Raw genomic sequence first — 17143 nt, 5'->3', positions numbered from 1 at the left:
TAGAGGCAGGTCTGTTCAGAGAGGTTTCTTGGTTCACTGGAAGGACAGAAATCAAACACAAACATTCGGTCTCATCAAGCCATGCACCGTAAGAACTCAGACAGATATTGGGAACTAGGAGTTGATTTGAATTTTTCTCTCAGTCATTTTTCCTTTTTGTCTGAAAGTTAGACCTTCACAGTATATTACTATTATATCCCAACTCTAATAATTGCCCTGGTACTGAAATGTGCCCATTCTTAGCTGTATAATTTAGGAAAGAAACTTAACCTCCTTGTGCTCCAGTTTCCTATCTATTGTTGTTTAGTGGCTCAGTCGTGTCTGACTCTTGGCGACCCCACGGACAGTAGCCCACCAGGCTCCTCTGTCCATGGGGTTTTCCAGACAAGAATACTAGAGTGGGTTGACATTTCCTTCTCCAGGGGATGTTCCCGACCCAGGGATCAAACCCATGTCTTCTGAATTGCATGCAGATTCTTTACCGTTGAGCCACCAGGAAACCCTTCTTACCTATGAACAGAGAAAATCACAGTATTTCATAGGGTTATTATGAGGATTAAATGAGTTATGTAAAGTGTTTAGAAGGGTTTCTGACTTATTTTCATGCCCTTTTTCTAATATTGTGAATAAACACACATGCACATAGACACACATGAAGTCAAGTTCATCTTATTTGAGTTCTGATGAGAGAGAAAAAGACATAGCTTCCTGGCTGATCATGTGGAAACTGCACTTTATCCCATGTCTTGTCCATTGCACCTCCAAGTCCCGAGACAGCCACAGAGCATGTGAAATCCGTGCTGTCTGCAGAGGTGGGAGCCCTGCAACTTGGGGCTTTTCATTTCTCTCGAGGCATTGAGATGAAGTTTAAGAATCAGCTATTTCCTATGATCATCTGCCCAGCCTGGATCCCTGAGCTGAATGCAGTGGAGCACGGACCTGAGGGTAAGGGGGGGCCTGCCTGAGCCCACAGAGGGGCTGGCATCCTGGGGGTGGGTTGTGCAGAGGATGGTGGCGATCCTGCTGCACCTGCTTTTTCAAGAGTCACCCTGCACGGGGGAAGCGGACACCCTCACTGCTCTCCTCCACTGAGCATCCATGGTCGGGTACCAATGGGCTCGGGGCTTGATATTTTCAGTGATCATTCTCAATCCTGGCTGCACACAGACTCATTCATGAGAATAGGGGGTAGGTGGGGAGGGGGGTTGGGGTGCTTTGTTAGAAAGAAATGCCAAGAGTTCACCCTCAGAGATCTGATTTTATTGCGAGTCACTGGTTTAGAGAGAAAAGCACTCTGGTTTTAGGCCTGGGCTTGAGTCCTGGCTCTTTTATTAACTGTGTGGCATTGGGCAGGTCACCAGACCTCTCTGGGCCTTAATTTCTTCACCCATATAAGGACGTGCATCCTGGTTCATCCTTACTCAGTTGCTATGAAGCTTCCTAGGAGCTGTGTGTGGAAGTGCTTCTTGAGCTGTGCGGTGGATGGCTGTCATTCCGAGCATGTGTTCCCAGGGATCTCCTTTGGAGCTGCTTGTGCCCTGAGCTCTGTGGAAAAGACCCTGCTGGAGGCCGTTGCCAAGCTTCCCACCCAGAAAACGGAGGTGTTCAGAGGAGTCCTGGAGCAGCTGCGCTGGTTCGCTGGGAAGCAGGTCAAGTCTGTGGCGGTGAGTCCCTAGTTAGGGGCCCAGGATGGGCACTTTCCCCACAAGGCGAGGGGGCCAGTCTGGGTTCTATTACAGCCCAAATAGGCCTCAAACTTGTGTTTAGGATTTCCTGGGGGCTTGTTGAAAATGCAGACTCCTGGACCCCGCTCTCAGAGAACCTGACTGCAGATCTGGGTTGGGGCGCAGGGGTCAGGCTTTAACGAGCCCCACGGGTGCTTCTGATGTGACCCGAGGGCCACCCTGGGGGCACGCGTGCTGTGACTCCATCTTCACCCCTGAGGCTGGAGAGATGGGGCCGCCTGCCCATCTATTTCTGAACTTAGCCGAGGCTGCCAGCAGGTGGATGAGAGATAAGTTAGGGAGAAGCCAAAACAGGAAGGCGGACTGCCTTTCAGAGTCAGGGGTAGAACCAGAGGTAAAGCCCCTTGAGAGGAGAGAGGGGCCCATGCGTTGACTGCAATCAGCCTTCAGACGAGCCCCCAAATCCAGGGTTTGCAGACGGCGTTCTCACACTTGGCGCCATTTGAGTCTCACAACTGTTGATGGGGTTGGGAGGAAAGCTGACCCTTCCATTCTACTGTTGTAGCTGTTGTTTTAAATTAGAACAAAAAACAAAGCAAAACAACCTACTCCCATTCCCCTCGCCCTACCTCAAGCACCTCTTCCAATTACAGATAAGGAGATGCAAACCCAGAAAACTCTAAGTTCCCCAATTCAGATGAAATCTATTTGTGGGAAGGATTTTTTTTTTTCCTCCCTGGAGCAACTGGTTTTCTTCCCTTTTTCTAATAATGGGAACTCTGTGTCTGATTCTCCTTATATTCTTTGCCAAGGAGGCTCAGTTAGAACACATTGTTCATCCTTAAGGCTTCCTATTCTCTTTCCTTGATCTTTGTCTTTTATTTCTCTTTCACTAACTCTCTACAGCCTCAGTGATAAACCGTCTCAGCCCTTTCAGAAAAAGGTTGGGTGAAATCAATCAAACAAACAAATGTAAAGGAGATGATCCTGGTTTACATATAGGTAAACTTCAGAGCTGGGACCCAACCCCAGGCATTGGAATCTCAAGTTTTGCATGTTGCCCAAATGCCCGGGTTCTTACTGTGCTGGTCTGGTGTCTACAGTGGGTGGAGGATCTCAGAGCTCTCCCTTCAGCAGGTGTCCCCCACCTTCCGCATTTGGGAGCCAGATGTGTGAGCTGGACTTTGCTGGGGTGGGCTCTCACACGTTCTCCTTGCTTGTCCTAGTCCCTTGGAGGGAACATCATCACAGCCAGCCCCATCTCTGACCTCAACCCTGTGTTCATGGCCAGTGGGACCAAGCTGACCATCGTGTCCAGAGGTGAGCTGCCTCATGCAGAGGTCAGGAAAGAGGGCCAGGGCTGGAGTGGAGTCTCACAGGATAAGTCACTTAATGCAGAAGCAGAACCCAAAGTTCAATAATGCAGCTTTCCTAAAGCTTGGATCCCTGGAAACTATAAAAGGAGATGCACCCAGGCTGGGGGCCAGGAGGGCTGGACCATCACTTTATTAAGAATTCACAACAGGACCTGTCACCCAGGTCACACCACTGAGCCATACTCAGTGGTGTGTGCTGGGGCCAGAGTATGCCACTCAGCATAGCTGATGGCTGGGTTTTCAGGGAGTCTGACCATTTGTTAAGCATGGCTATTATTAAACAGTAAACTATATACCCTCACAATGAAATAAATTATATTAAAAACAAAGGTAATAAATACTCAAAATTCACCATTTCCTCATTATTTTCCTTCATGTTACAGCTGTCTATATCTTTGAGGTTATTTCCATTTATTCCATTTGTAGACTAGAAATGCTATGTAATAGTTTACTCCTGTGCCTCTTTCCTTGCTCAAGGGTTTCCCCAAGACCACCTCTAGGTTTAATGACTCTCAGGAGGACAAGGAAGACTCACAGGACTCAGTGTTGAGTCCGCTCATGGCTATGACTTATTACAGAAGGAGAATAGAGAGCAAAATCAGCAAAGGGAAAAGAAGCATGGGGCAGAAGAAACCAGGCACAAGCTTCCAGGGCCTCCTCCCAGGGGAGTCACACAGGACACTCTCATTCTCCCCAGGAATAATTTGAGCTGTGACAACACACATGAAGGATTGTCTACTGGGAATGCTCATTAGAGACTCAGCACCCTGGGCTTTTAGTGGGGCTGGTCATGTAGCTCCGCCTGGCACGTACCAGAAGTCCAGACTTCCAGAAGGAAAGTCAGGTGTTGACCATAAACCATATGATTTATACAAACATTTTAGGCATTGTGAACTGTTCTTATCAGGGAATGGTGGGAACTCTCCTGAAAGCTAAGGTCCCAGAGGACAGCCAGTGGCCAGCCTTGTAAGCAGACCTCTCAGAGGGTGGTAGGCCTGCTGTGTCAACTCTTTGCTACCCTCTTTTCAACTTCACACTGAGCTATGCTGCTCTGGTAGCTTGACATTGGCCGTTGTAGAAGTATTTATACCACAGAAGCTTGTGAATGCTGAGTCAGGGCTTTTTCTTAAAGAACTGATTGTTAAACTGTCACCAGCACATCAATGCTTAAGGGTTTCGGATGGAGCACCTGGGTCCCTGCCATGCCAGCCACTCCCTCTGACTATGGGCATCAGGGGCCAGGAAGGAGAATTCCCCTGGTGATCTGTCCCGTGCTTTCTCACACCGGTCCCTCTCTGTCTTGCCTCTGTACAGGCACCAGAAGAACAGTTCCAATGGACCACACCTTCTTCCCCAGCTACAGAAAGACCCTGCTGGGTCCAGAGGAGATACTGCTCTCCATTGAGATCCCCTACAGCAGGGAGGTGAGATGCTGTCAGAACAACCCAAATCAGCCCTGCTCCTGCCAGGCTCCAGACGAAGAGATCAGAGTCTGCCTCAAGGACCACGCTTAGCATCTCTCCACTTTAACACTGATGTTCTTGTCTCTGAGCCTGGCCTTTATTAACAAACCATATTCCTTTCTGGAAAATGAGGAGTTTCAGGGTATTGGGCACAGGGCACAGACAAGGAAACCAGACAGGTAGATGTATGGTTCTGAACAAGTCATTCATCTTTCTGAGCCCCAAATCCTCATCTGTAAAACGGGCCCACATTTACTGACTGTGCAGATTATTGCGAGGACCAGAAAGAAAGGATTCATAAGGTTCCTGGCGGGTGTCTGGGAGTCGGTGGGGATCAGCAGCTGGTGCTAGCGACACAATTCCAAGAATATACCCAGCTGTGGTAAATCTCTGCCCCAGTTTTCATATGATGAGGCATGCGATGTGCGTGCCAGATGGAGTGGCACCTCCAATGTGAGTCAGGTCCTCATCTGTTAAACTTGGGCTCGACCAGGTGCTTTTTCACCGATCATGCCCTGGGTTCCCTTGGATGGGTTTCTGCTTCATGGGAGGATTTTCTGGTCTGGTGCAGCAGGTCTGGGATCCTCTGGCCACCTTGCTTGTGTTCCTTGGGGCCTGTGGTATCCTGACCTGGCGTGGTTTTGTCCTACACATTCCATGGGCGTTTAGAAGAGTGATCTGGGAAAGGCCGGGCACCAGCAGTAAAGGAGAGCATTAAGGGTTTACAGAGCTGGTGCTCTAGCAAGTGTTACAAGGCATGCTTGCCCTTGCTGATTTTGACCTCCTTAATGAGAATGCTGATTAAATTAAAGCAGTTATGTCCCTGTGGTGTTTCTTAATGATTTTCCAGCTTGTCTTTATGGGCTATTTTGAACAGTGATTCCCAGAGTTTTTGTATTTCACAGATCAATAGATTTTTTTAAAAAAAACTTATGAGATGGGGAAAGAAGGAGGAAACGGTCCAGTTTGTATTCTCCTGGGTAGAGACATAAACAAAAAACATTTCATAAATGAAAGATTTTCACACCAAGAATTTGGAAGTCTTTCTCAAGAAAGAACAGCCAATGGCCTGACTCTGACCCTGCATGAACCCTGGGGAAAATGTTGCTTTGGGCTAGCACAGTCCTGGAAGTGGTTGGAACCTGTGTTCCAGAATCAAGTTCAGCTCTGGGCTCATAGCCCCAGTGCTATGTTAGACATCAGAAATCTCATCAGGAGGGCTCTCCTTGGCTTCTTCAGCAAAAGCCCGGGGTCATTTTGAACCTCAACAGTGTTTCTCCAATACACTTTCCCTTAAACCTCCCACCACTGATGTTCATCAGAACTTGGTGCCAGGGACAGTTCAAACCTTGTGCAGAACCTGACACAGATGGGTCTTTACCTAGAAACTACTCACACTCTCCTCCCATCTCCAAAGAAAGAGCCTGGCTTGGACCCAGGGGAAATGTATGCTCAAAACACAAAGAAAGCTACTGTTTCATAGTGTGAGTCTTCCTTTCAGGAAAAGAGAATTCTAACTGAAGCCAGTAGACTGGTGGGAGAGACAAGTCAGGGAGAGCATCTATGGAGGCCCCAAGGTGACACTGGGTTTCAACACCCTTTGGCATCTCATTGTATCTGCTTGAGAGGCAGTCATGTTGATAGAGGCTTTGGCACAGCGCCTGGCTGTGTCCCTGGACTTCCTGTTTTCCTGACCAATGGTCAGAAATCCTGACCCTTTCCCAGTTTCTGGGAATGTTACCTGGAAATCCTCTGGGAAAGGCGGTAGTTATGTCCTTATCTTTGACCCCTACCACCAGCTCCTGGCTGCTCTGTGATGGTCTTCTGACTTCACCGCACCCTTCCTGCTTCAGACTCATTGTTTGCAGCCTTTGCAAAGCAAGGTGGGAAAGAGGTATTTTTCTGTTATTTTTAGGATGAGTTTTTCTCAGCATTCAAGCAGGCAAGCCGGAGAGAAGATGACATAGCCAAGGTGACCTGCGGCATGAGAGTCCTGTTCCAGCCAGGAAGCATGCAGGTAAAGGAGCTAGCCCTCTGCTATGGCGGAATGGCGGACAGAACCATCTCAGCCCTCAAGACCACGCAGAAGCAGCTGTCAAAGTAAGAGCTGAAACTGTAACAAAGCTCCTGCTGCTCCTGCTACTGTGATTACCAGTAGTGCTACCATTGCTGCAACTATTGCTATTACTACTGCTACTACCAGAGCTGCTACCACTACTATGATTACAGCTGCCACTAGTGGTATTACTATTAGTAGTATTGCTGCTGCTGTACTACTGTTAGCATTACTACTGCTGCTGCTACTATTAGTACTATTACTACTTATTTCTACAGCCACAACTACTATTACTACTGCTGCTGCTGCTTTTATTACTCCAATTACTACTGCTGGTGCTACTCATCTCATTTCTTCTACTACTGTTACTATTGTTCTACTATTATCATTACTGCTATTCCTACTGCTATCACTACTATGACTAATACTACTATTGTGGCTACTGCTACTCTTACAGTTGCTACTACTGTGCTGTCTCTTCTGCTGCTAATACTATTGTTGTTGCTACTCCTAGTGTTACCGCTACTGATGTTTCTGTTACAGAAGCTATTATTAATGCTATTACTACTACTTTACAGCTACAATAACTATTACTGTTGCAGCTAGCACTGCTGCTGCCACTATTACTGCTAATAGAAGTATCCCTATTGCTGGTGCTGTTACTTCTCCTACTAGTAGTATTGCTTGTACTGTTGCTATTACTACTGGTGCTTCTCTTATTTCTACTATTACTTCTGCTTCTACTGCTATTACTATTGCTTCCACTACTACTATTAATGCTTCTGTCACTAGTACTAGTACTGCTGCTACTACTATTGCTGTTGTTACTGCTACTGTTACTGCTGCTACACTATTAGTACAGCAACTGCTATTACTAAGGCTATCATATGGTAGCAATTGTAGCAAGCACTTTGCTGGCACTGTTCTATGTAATCCTTACAATAACCATATGTCTTGATAAAGCTTAACTTTGGAGTTAGGCTCCTTGGTTCCAATTCCTGGCTTGAACACTTAACAGATGGGTAATATAAGTCAAGTTACTTAATTCTCCCATATCTCAGTTTTCTCACGGTAAAGTGAGTATAACAATTTTCCCTACTGTACCTTTTAATTTACATTAAAAGTAATGTATGAAGCACTTAGGACATTGCTCAGTGTGTGGTAGGAACTCAATAGATTTAACTATTATTTTTTTGTGTGGTCTTTTAAAATTTGTATTTAATCTTAAAGAAGAGGAAATGGAGCCTTAAGGAGGTTAAGTAACTTGTGTGAAGTGAAAGTGAAAGTTGCTCAGCTGAGTCTGACTCTTTGCGACCCCATGGACTGTAGCCCCCCAGGCTCCTCTGTCCATGGAATTTCCTAGGCAAGAATATTGGAGTGGGTTGCCATTGCCTTCTCCAGGAGATCTTCCTGACCCAGGGATCAGATTCAGGTCTCTGCATTGCAGACAGATTCTTTACTATCTGAAGCACTAGGTAAAGTCACATAACTATAAGTATCTGAGTCACATTTTTGAGCTGAGGTTCATGACTCCACTCACACAAGTGATTCTGAGAGCTGGTTGGGAACACTCTCCCATGACCTGCTCTCTGGCAGGTTCTGGAATGAGAAGCTGCTACAGGACGTGTGTGCAGGCCTGGCGGAAGAACTGTCCTTATCCCCAGACGCCCCTGGAGGCATGATTGAATTCCGACGCACCCTCACCCTCAGCTTCTTCTTCAAGTTCTACCTGACAGTACTGAAGAAACTGGGCAAGGACTCGAAAGATGTGAGTGTGGAGCCTGGCGAGGCCAAGCACTTGTGTGCTCCTGGAACACTTGTGTTTTGGGATCTGGGAAGCTGACTGAGGTAGGAACGGGCTGTGGACAAGGTGGCAAATGCTCCTCTCCTCTGGATGTCTAAGGACAGAGGAGTAGGGACCAGGGACCCAGCCTAGAGAGTCACATGGAAATGAGCCAACTTGGTGGTTGAGAGACAGAGCACTGGGCTGGGAGTCAGGGATGTGGGTTCTTGTCCTGGCTGTGTCATTACCTCAGATGAGAACTTGAATAGGTCACCACTCTTGCTAAGCATTAGCTGTAAAATCTGGGGGTGGGTAGACCTGATGAGCCTTCTGCAGCGTAGCTGATACAACTGTGATTATGTACTTTGAATGGGAGTGTAGTGTGATAAGAATGTGAGGTGGGGCTGCTGCAGCCAGGGTGGGTGGGATTGTTGTGCATTCAGAACAGGGTGTTAGTTGAAGTGGAGCCCAGCTCCTGAGGTGGGTTTGCCAGCAAGCATTTATTTCGTACTTTTTATGTCATAAGATTGTACTGCACATGGTGGGTGGCTAAGTGTGGGAGAGAATAGGATCAATAAAGGCCAGCCTGGTGTGACTACTGAGGCGAGGGAGTTGGGAGGGGGGAACACCAAGGAGAAAAGGCTTCACATCTGTGGGGACAGCAGAGATACCTCTTTTATAAACATTTATAATAATTTTTCTGATTATGGAAGTAAAAAACTTGTGGAAAACTTTAGAAATACAAAAATGTATAAAGAAAAATTTAAAATTACTCTCAGATCTTAGATAAAACCACTGCTAGTATTTTGCTTATTCCTCTGATCTTTTCCCCATGTCTATCTGTCCAATCTGTGTGTAATCCTTTTTGTCTGCCCTGTCTTTCTGTCTCCCTTCCATCTGTCTACCTAGAAACCTATCATCTTCCTGTCTTTTGATCTGGATATATTATTTTCTAAACAGATTTGGTATCATGCTGCATACAGAGTTTCACATGCCACTGAATTTTGTTGAGATTATATTATGAATAATTCCCCTATATTAGATATTTCCCACAAAATTGAGGGGGAAAATAATGACTTTTCCAGGAAGGCTGGGGGAGAAAGATATTCCCAACAGAGCAGCACACATCAGTGCAGGAAGCAGGGAAAACTTGGTTGGGCATGTCAGAGGAAATAGGGTGCAGGGATGGGAGAAGAGACGCTGACAGAGCCCACGTTAAAATGTTGAGATAGATCCAGCCAGTATCAGAAGGAGTGCAGATGAGGAGATGAGAAAGCTGTTACTTTTACCACTTGGGAGCAACCAAGGTTGGGACCAATGATAGAAATGGTCATGATCACCTGTCACCTTGTCTCCACAGAAGTGTGGTAAACTGGACCCCACCTACACCAGCGCCACTTTACTCTTTCAGAAAGACCCTCCAGCCAACATCCAGCTCTTCCAAGTGAGTACATACTTTATGTGGCTATTATCAGGGGCCCTGGAGCTTCCCTGGTGGCTGAAATGATAAAGTGTCTGCCTGCAATGTGGGAGACCCGGGTTCAGTCCCTGGGTCGGGAAGATCCCCTGGAGAAGGAAATGGTAACCCACTCCAGTATTCTTGCCTGGAAAATTCCACGGACTGAGGAGCCTGGTAGGCTATAGTCCATGGGGTCACAAAGAATCGGACACGACTGAGTGACTTCACTTCAGAGATGCTGACCATTGGTGAGTGGCTGATTTACATTGTATGTCAGTGCCTAAATCTCCTTACCATTGTGCATAAATGTCTAGTGAGGGAAACAGGAATTATATCAATGTGAATGAAGCTATTTCCCCTTTTGCTCACCTCATTTCTCTCTTGGGCTTACTCTCACCTTCATCTGTTTCTTAAATTTTTTTTTTTCCATTTTGTTTTTTTTCTGGTTCCTCCATGGGCTAATGTGCAAAGCTAGGCATTCTCTTGAGCATACCAAGTAAACAAAATTTTTTTAAAAAATTTCTATTAACAGCAATTTTTTGAGAGGCACTAGGTAAAGGATCAACTTTTCGGATTTTGTGGGCCACATAGGTTCTGCTACAATTCCTCAACTTGGTCATTGTAACACAAAAGGGGCCAGAGGCAATACATAAATGAATGTGCGTGACTGTGCACTACTGAAACTTTACAAAAGCGGAGAGTGGGCCAGATTTGGCCATTGTCCACAATTTGAAGACCTCTGCTCCTGAGTGTAACAATCCAAAGCATGAACTCTGGGCCTGACTGCCAGGACTTGAATCCAAACTCTGCCATCATGTAACTGTACATCTGGACAAGTGACTTTCTCTCTGTGCCTCTTGGGCAAGATAATTATACCCAGCTGCAGATGTGGGTAAGGTGGGTCCCTGTTTCACAGCACAGTTTTGAGGATTCAATTTGTTAATAAAAGTAAATAACTCAGATAATTCCAGTATATAGTAAACTCTAAATAAATACTAGCCATCATTATTATTACTTTGAAAAAAAAAAACACATAAAACGGAATTTTATTTTAAACTGAATACACTTTAGAACATTTTGAAAAATATAGAAAAACATAAAAAAGAAAATAGAAATCACACCAAACCTTACCTCCAAGTTAAAGTGAAAGTGAAGTCGCTCAGTCATATCCGACTCTTTGTGACCCCGTGGACTTGTAGCCTGCACCAGGCTCTTCTGTCCATGGGATTTTCCAGGCAACAGTACTGGAGTGTGTTGCCATTTCCTTCTCCAGGGGATGTTCCTGACCCAGGGATAGAACCCAGGTCTTCTACCTTGCAGGCAGATGCTTTACCCTCTGAGCCAACAGGGAAGCTTATTACCTCCAAGAGAAAATTATTATTATGTTTGTGTGAGACAGTGAGAGAGTTAGTTGCTCAGTTGTGTCCAATGCTTTGTGACCCCATGAACTGTAGCCCACCAGGCTCCTCTGTCCATGGGATTCTCTGGGCCAGAATACTGGAGTGGGTTGCCATTCTCTAGAGGATCTTCCTGACCCAGGGATCGAATATGAGTCTCCTACACTGCAGGCAGATTCTTTACCACCTGAACTATCAGGGAAGCCCATATGTTTGTGTACTTCTCTCCATTTTTTTCCTATGTGTATATGGACATATTTGCATTTTACCATGTTTTTCCCACAGAATTTGAATCATTACATGTACACATACAATAGTGTATGCCCTGTTTTTACACTTAACATGAGCATTTCCTTCTAATTAAAATTCCTCAAAAATATCTCTTAGCAATTGTGTATTTTCCATCCTGTGAGCATAGCCTAGTTTATTTACCCAACCTTCAACAAATGGACCTTTAGGCTCCTTGTTTTGTTTGTTCCTGTATACAGTTAGCCCTCATCTGTGTATGTGGAATCCATGGATACAGAGGGCCGGCTGGACCACACCACTTTATAGAAGGGACTTGAGCACCTGTAGATTTGCTCTCCGGGGGGTGACCTGGACCCAGTCCCCCACAGACACTGCTGATGACTGTACAGTGATACTGTGACCACTCTTCAAGTGACTTCTTACCTGCCTACTGTTTCCTTGCCCCTGTGCTCTCCTGCCTCCTCCATTCTCACTCCTCACATTTGCCTTGGCCTGAAGCTCTCCACGGTTCCCCAGGGCCTATAGAGGAACAGTGTCCTCTGAAACCTGTGACCATGTTGTTCCAGGAGGTGCCCAATGGTCAGTCCAAGGAGGACACAGTGGGCCGGCCCCTGCCCCACCTGGCCGCGGCCATGCAAGCCTCTGGGGAGGCCGTATACTGTGACGACATCCCTCGCTACGAGAATGAGCTGTTCCTCCGGCTGGTCACCAGCACCCGGGCCCACGCCAAGATCAAGTGCGTGCAGTGAAAACACTTGGGGAGGAGGGCGCCGGGAGCATCTGCCAGGCACTGGAGATGCCACAACAATGAGCCTTCTCCAGGGCCTCCTGGTCCAGAGAGGAGCACAGTGACTTGTGTTAAACCCAGACAGGAGAGGAGCAGGATACAAGAGGGGCTCAGTGGTGCCTGGGAGGGTGGGGTGATGATAATGGAGACATAGTCAGGGCCCAGATCAGGAAAGCCTTAGGGGTGCTGACCAGGGATGTTACACTTGGCCCAAAAAGTGATGAGGAGCTGCTGAAAGACCTTTCTTAGATCTGCACTGTGGATAATGGGCTAACTGCTGCTACTGCTAAGTTGCTTCAGTCGTGTCCGACTCTGTGTGACCCCACAGACGTCAGCCCACCAGGCTCTCCTGCCCCTGGGATTCTCCAGGCAAGAACACTGGAGTGGGCTGCCATTTCCTTCTCCAATGCATGAAAAGTGAAAAGTGAAAGTGAAGTCGCTCAGTCGTGTCCGATTCTTCGAGACCCCATGGACTGCAGCCTACCAGGCTCCTTCGTCCATGGGATTTTCCAGGCAAGAGTACTGGAGTGGGGTGCCATTGCCTTCCGCATAATAGGCTAAACTTCAGTACAAATCTTCAGAAAACTTGAGTCAGCACTAAAGGGAAGAAGGAGGCCTTAGCATAGCTGGCATTGACTTCCTGTTCCAGTGCCTAGCAAGTTGACCTTGACCTTGTGCTTAAGCTCTCATTTTCCCCATGTATAATAGCATATTTAAAATGATAGTGTCCACAAAGGACTCAGTAGAGAACAGTCACTTGTACTTGTTTATTAAATTTTGAAAGCCCAAATGGCAAGAATTGCCACCTCTAAGACGATGATGATAATAAAGAATAGATACTCATATCACACTTAATGTTTGCTGTAGCCTGGTTTAAGCATTTTATACATAATGTTTAATCTATTCCTCTCCACAGCCCTATAGGCAGGTCTTATTATTATCCCCATGTTCCAGGTAAGGAAACTGAGTGGTACAGCAAGAGCCCTAACGTGCTGATTCTGGATGGTTATTAACTATGATGTGGGTGTTAGTTGGAGCTCTCCAGAGTAAATGCTGTTTGGTTCCCTTGTATGTGGAGACCAGAACAGGGCCTATGGGGACAGACTTGTCCTATTCATCTTATATCCCCCCAGCACTCAGCTCATGGCCTCCACATGGTAAGTATCTAAGCAGCATTTGCCAAATAGGATAGGATAGGAGGGAGCAAGAGGAAGAATTAGGGTGAAGGAAAGCCTGTCGAAAAGAAGATAAGGTTATCTGATTGGTTAATGGGTCATCTTTTTTTTAAAAGGAAAATGTTTTGCCATTTAACTTCATGGATCCTTGAATTCTATCAGTGGACCCCTCGAGGATATAGATCTCTTTTCTAAATGATAGTATCTGTTCTTCCTGCAAAGGGATGGATGGTATTGGATGGGGAACTACAAAGAGCAAGACTTATAAGGTATCAAAATACAGTTGAAGGTATTTCAGAGACTTTCTCTACTATACAATCTTTGGGGAAAAAATGACTGATACACAAGGTTGAGGTGTGGCGTAGTTTGGCACTTTATCAGGTGACAGGTCTTCCGCTTCAGTTTTCCTTCCTGACTCCTCACACTCCTTCTTGCAGGTCCATTGATGTTTCAGAAGCTCAGAAAGTGCCAGGATTTGTTTGCTTTCTCTCTGCTGATGATATTCCCGGGAGTAATGAAACCGGACTCTTTAATGATGAGACAGTCTTTGCGAAGGATACGGTATATCTTGGATTTTTTTTTTTAAATATGAAGTCAGTGGAATGAGTATCTAAGCTTTAATTTGTGTTCATTTCTTCAAACCCCTAATCTTGAAAAGATTATGCATTTGCACATACTGTGGCCATCATCCAACTGGGCAGTATTTGGGACAATCAGTAAAGGGAGAAATATGCCTGGCAGCACTGTTAACTTAAGATGTACTTACTTATTTAATTGATGGCTGCTGCTTTGAGTATCAGACATGGTAGGATGACTCCATGCCAGAGTGGTATTAAAAAAAAGGCTGGTGACTGTATTTTAACTAAAAATCAGGTTCTTAGGGTACAATATTAAGCTCCTTTATTAAAAGGAAATAAAAGTACATTAAGCAGAATGTATTACATACATTAATCTATACATTAAGCAGAAAGTAAACAGAATAAAAATAATTATACTACCACTACTATGTGAACTGATAATTCACTTACATGAGCGTTTAACTATTGAGTTCAACCATATATGGAGTTCTGCCAAAAAAAAAAAAATTTAAGCATTCAAGGCAGGTGCTACAAAAACCTGTATACTTATAGGATAGTTCTCAGATAGTCATTTTATAATTCCAGTACAGATCAAATATTGCAAGTTGACAGTGAGTAGGTGTTGCTTAAGGACAAATTCAACTTATTACTGATGTAAACATGAAGGAGAGAATTCAAAACTACAACCCTGAGTCATTAGAACTAAAGGAGAGCATTTGATAGAAGACAAATTGCTTTACGAACTTCAAGAGCCTCTAAGATCATAATTATGGTTAGTGAGAGTTGTCCAGGTTGGAAATCCTCTATGCTAACCAGCTAAGTCAAGAGCTTAATTGAGTCCTAAAGAGGTAATTATGAGAGACAGACATGTTAAATATTGGTTCCTATTGTCAAAAAATATTATGTTCCAAAGTGATGAGCTGGACAATTTTTGTTGTTGGGGATGATGTTGGAAAACATCCCTGAAGGAGATACATAAAGTTTTTAAAATAGAAACTGAGTTCATTCAATGAAGAGAAAATAATAATTATTAATTAGTTTATAAGTCTAATAACCAAAAAAACTGACTTGTAGACTATCATGACTAAGAACCAGTATTTGAGAACTACCGCGTTGGGGCATCTAGATGAACTATGGGACATGATTGCTGCCTTTGAGAAACTTTTGGTATAAATCTGAGAAAGAGAAGATAAAAAAGAGTGGAGTGGTAGAAAGAAAATAATACTACAAGTCAGGGATTAAGATTTAGTTATGGTCCAGAAATAAGCCAATTTAGATCTTTCTGTCTTGGTTTCCATCTCTTCATATGAAGAACAAGGGTGTTGTGTGGCTCTGAGTGGACAGATACACTTCACGGTGCCATGCTTTCCTTCTGCTGCTCATGGCAAAATCACTAATCAATCACCACACTTTATCCTGAGCAGCTTCTCAACAGGTTGCACTCAGAATTGGCCCTAGGGATGAATCAAGTTTGCTATTCTGAGACTAGTTATCTCCAAGTCCTACTCCAATTCTGCTAATTCAAAACACTTAGGAAGAAGCACATAAGCCCCAGTAGTAAGATAAGAACATGAAACGGTCCCAGGACATTCCTTAAATGTACCTTAGAAAACTACGGGGGCGGGACTTCCTTTGTTGTTTTGAACAATCCAAAATAATTTGCTTCATGAGGAATGTGTTATGTTCTTTAACGGTCTGACTCTGCTCCTAGGTGACTTGTGTTGGTCACATCATTGGTGCTGTGGTCGCTGACACCCCAGAACATGCAGAGAGAGCTGCCCATGTAGTGAAAGTCACCTATGAGGATCTTCCTGCCATTATCACAATTGAGGTAACTGGGGGATGATGGGCTGGCTTGGAGAGGGGAACGCTTTCTGTTCCTGGAGGCACCTTTATTAAGATACTCTAGAGGAGATGTGAGGTGCAGGTGGGATTTTCCCAGATAGGCTTTTAAATCTCTCCAGTCCTGTGATTATGTGATCCTGTGAATCCTCCCCCATCGTGATCCTAGACTCAGTCCACTAATGGCCAAACTGAGTTCTTCCTTTACAATTTCAATTTCAACTGGTTTCTTGAGAGGTTCTTTGCTTTTCCCCAAGAACCAGGGTTGTGTGTCTATATCTGAGGAAACAGAGAAACAAGACACCCTGGGTTACAACTGAGCTTACTTTTAGTCTGCTTAAAATACTGATAGAGATGCCTGTGTGATTTATGCGAGGAGAAAGAAGTAATCATTCAGGAGCTTCTTTTCCCCAGCCCCTTAAACTCACCTTCCATCCTTTAAAGTCAAGTCATTGAAACTTCTTTTTAATCCTCAGGATGCTATAAAAAATAATTCCTTTTATGGATCTGAGCTGAAGATTGAGAAAGGAGACCTCAAGAAGGGGTTTTCAGAAGCAGATAATGTGGTTTCAGGTATGGCTGCACCATGCAACGGTAGGAATGGGGTGGCCCTGGTTTCTGAGTGAAATTTAAGAGATGTACCTGAGCCCTGCAGCAAGGAAGTGATTTCCTGACATTTCTTAACAAAAGAGTCTCTCTGATGTTTGTAAAAAATACCAGACAGGTGGCTGGGAAAGATGGAACGTTAGCATTAGTCTCCACTCTCCTGTCTCTAGACCAGACACACCTAAGTGATTCTAGGCATGTTGGATTTGGAAGACTGCCTAGAGAAGATAAGAATCACAGATGTCTAGCCAGCCTTGGGTCCACCAGGCTCCAAGCTGCACAGAATCCTTGTCCTCCCCATCTGCATGAAGGCAGTCCTCACCCATTGACAGCTAATGCTCTCTCCTCTCCCCACCTCCTCCTCCTCCCACTGTGCAATTAGGTCTAGAGCTCACATCCTAGGGCAAGGCTACTGATCAGACCCCTTTGGGGTTTGTTTTTTACATCAGTTTCTGTGCATTGCTGTAACTAATAAGCCAACTCTCCAATTGGCCTGAAAACCTCAGCTCTGGAAGATGCAGTTTATTTTCTTCTCAGTCACATTCATTAACTCTTTTTCTATTTTTTAAAAAGGTTTACAATGGTTTAAAAGGTTTACAAAAGGACTTCCCTGGTGGCTCAGATGGTAAAGCATCTGCCTACAGTGTGGGAGACCTGGATTCGATCCCTGGGTCAGGAAGATCCTCT

The 17143-nt window shown here is 45.0% G+C and overlaps 1 protein-coding gene across 1 annotated transcript in view; it reads left to right on the top strand.

Moving 5' to 3' along the window:
• Positions 1-17143, top strand: part of XDH (xanthine dehydrogenase) — a gene marked incomplete at its 5' end in the record, with an annotated part of 60087 nt that overhangs the window by 21298 nt on the left and 21646 nt on the right. Inside the window, 11 exon segments of the mRNA NM_173972.2 lie at positions 853-945; positions 1513-1664; positions 2912-3005; positions 4376-4485; positions 6440-6624; positions 8177-8348; positions 9724-9807; positions 12035-12204; positions 13868-13991; positions 15720-15839; positions 16327-16423. Of these exon segments, the coding sequence (NP_776397.1) occupies positions 853-945; positions 1513-1664; positions 2912-3005; positions 4376-4485; positions 6440-6624; positions 8177-8348; positions 9724-9807; positions 12035-12204; positions 13868-13991; positions 15720-15839; positions 16327-16423 (1401 nt within the window).

Source organism: Bos taurus, chromosome 11, assembly GCF_002263795.3.
Source record: "Bos taurus isolate L1 Dominette 01449 registration number 42190680 breed Hereford chromosome 11, ARS-UCD2.0, whole genome shotgun sequence".
In the NCBI taxonomy this organism is placed as follows: domain Eukaryota; kingdom Metazoa; phylum Chordata; class Mammalia; order Artiodactyla; family Bovidae; genus Bos; species Bos taurus.
This window is presented reverse-complemented; position numbering and strand designations above follow the sequence as displayed.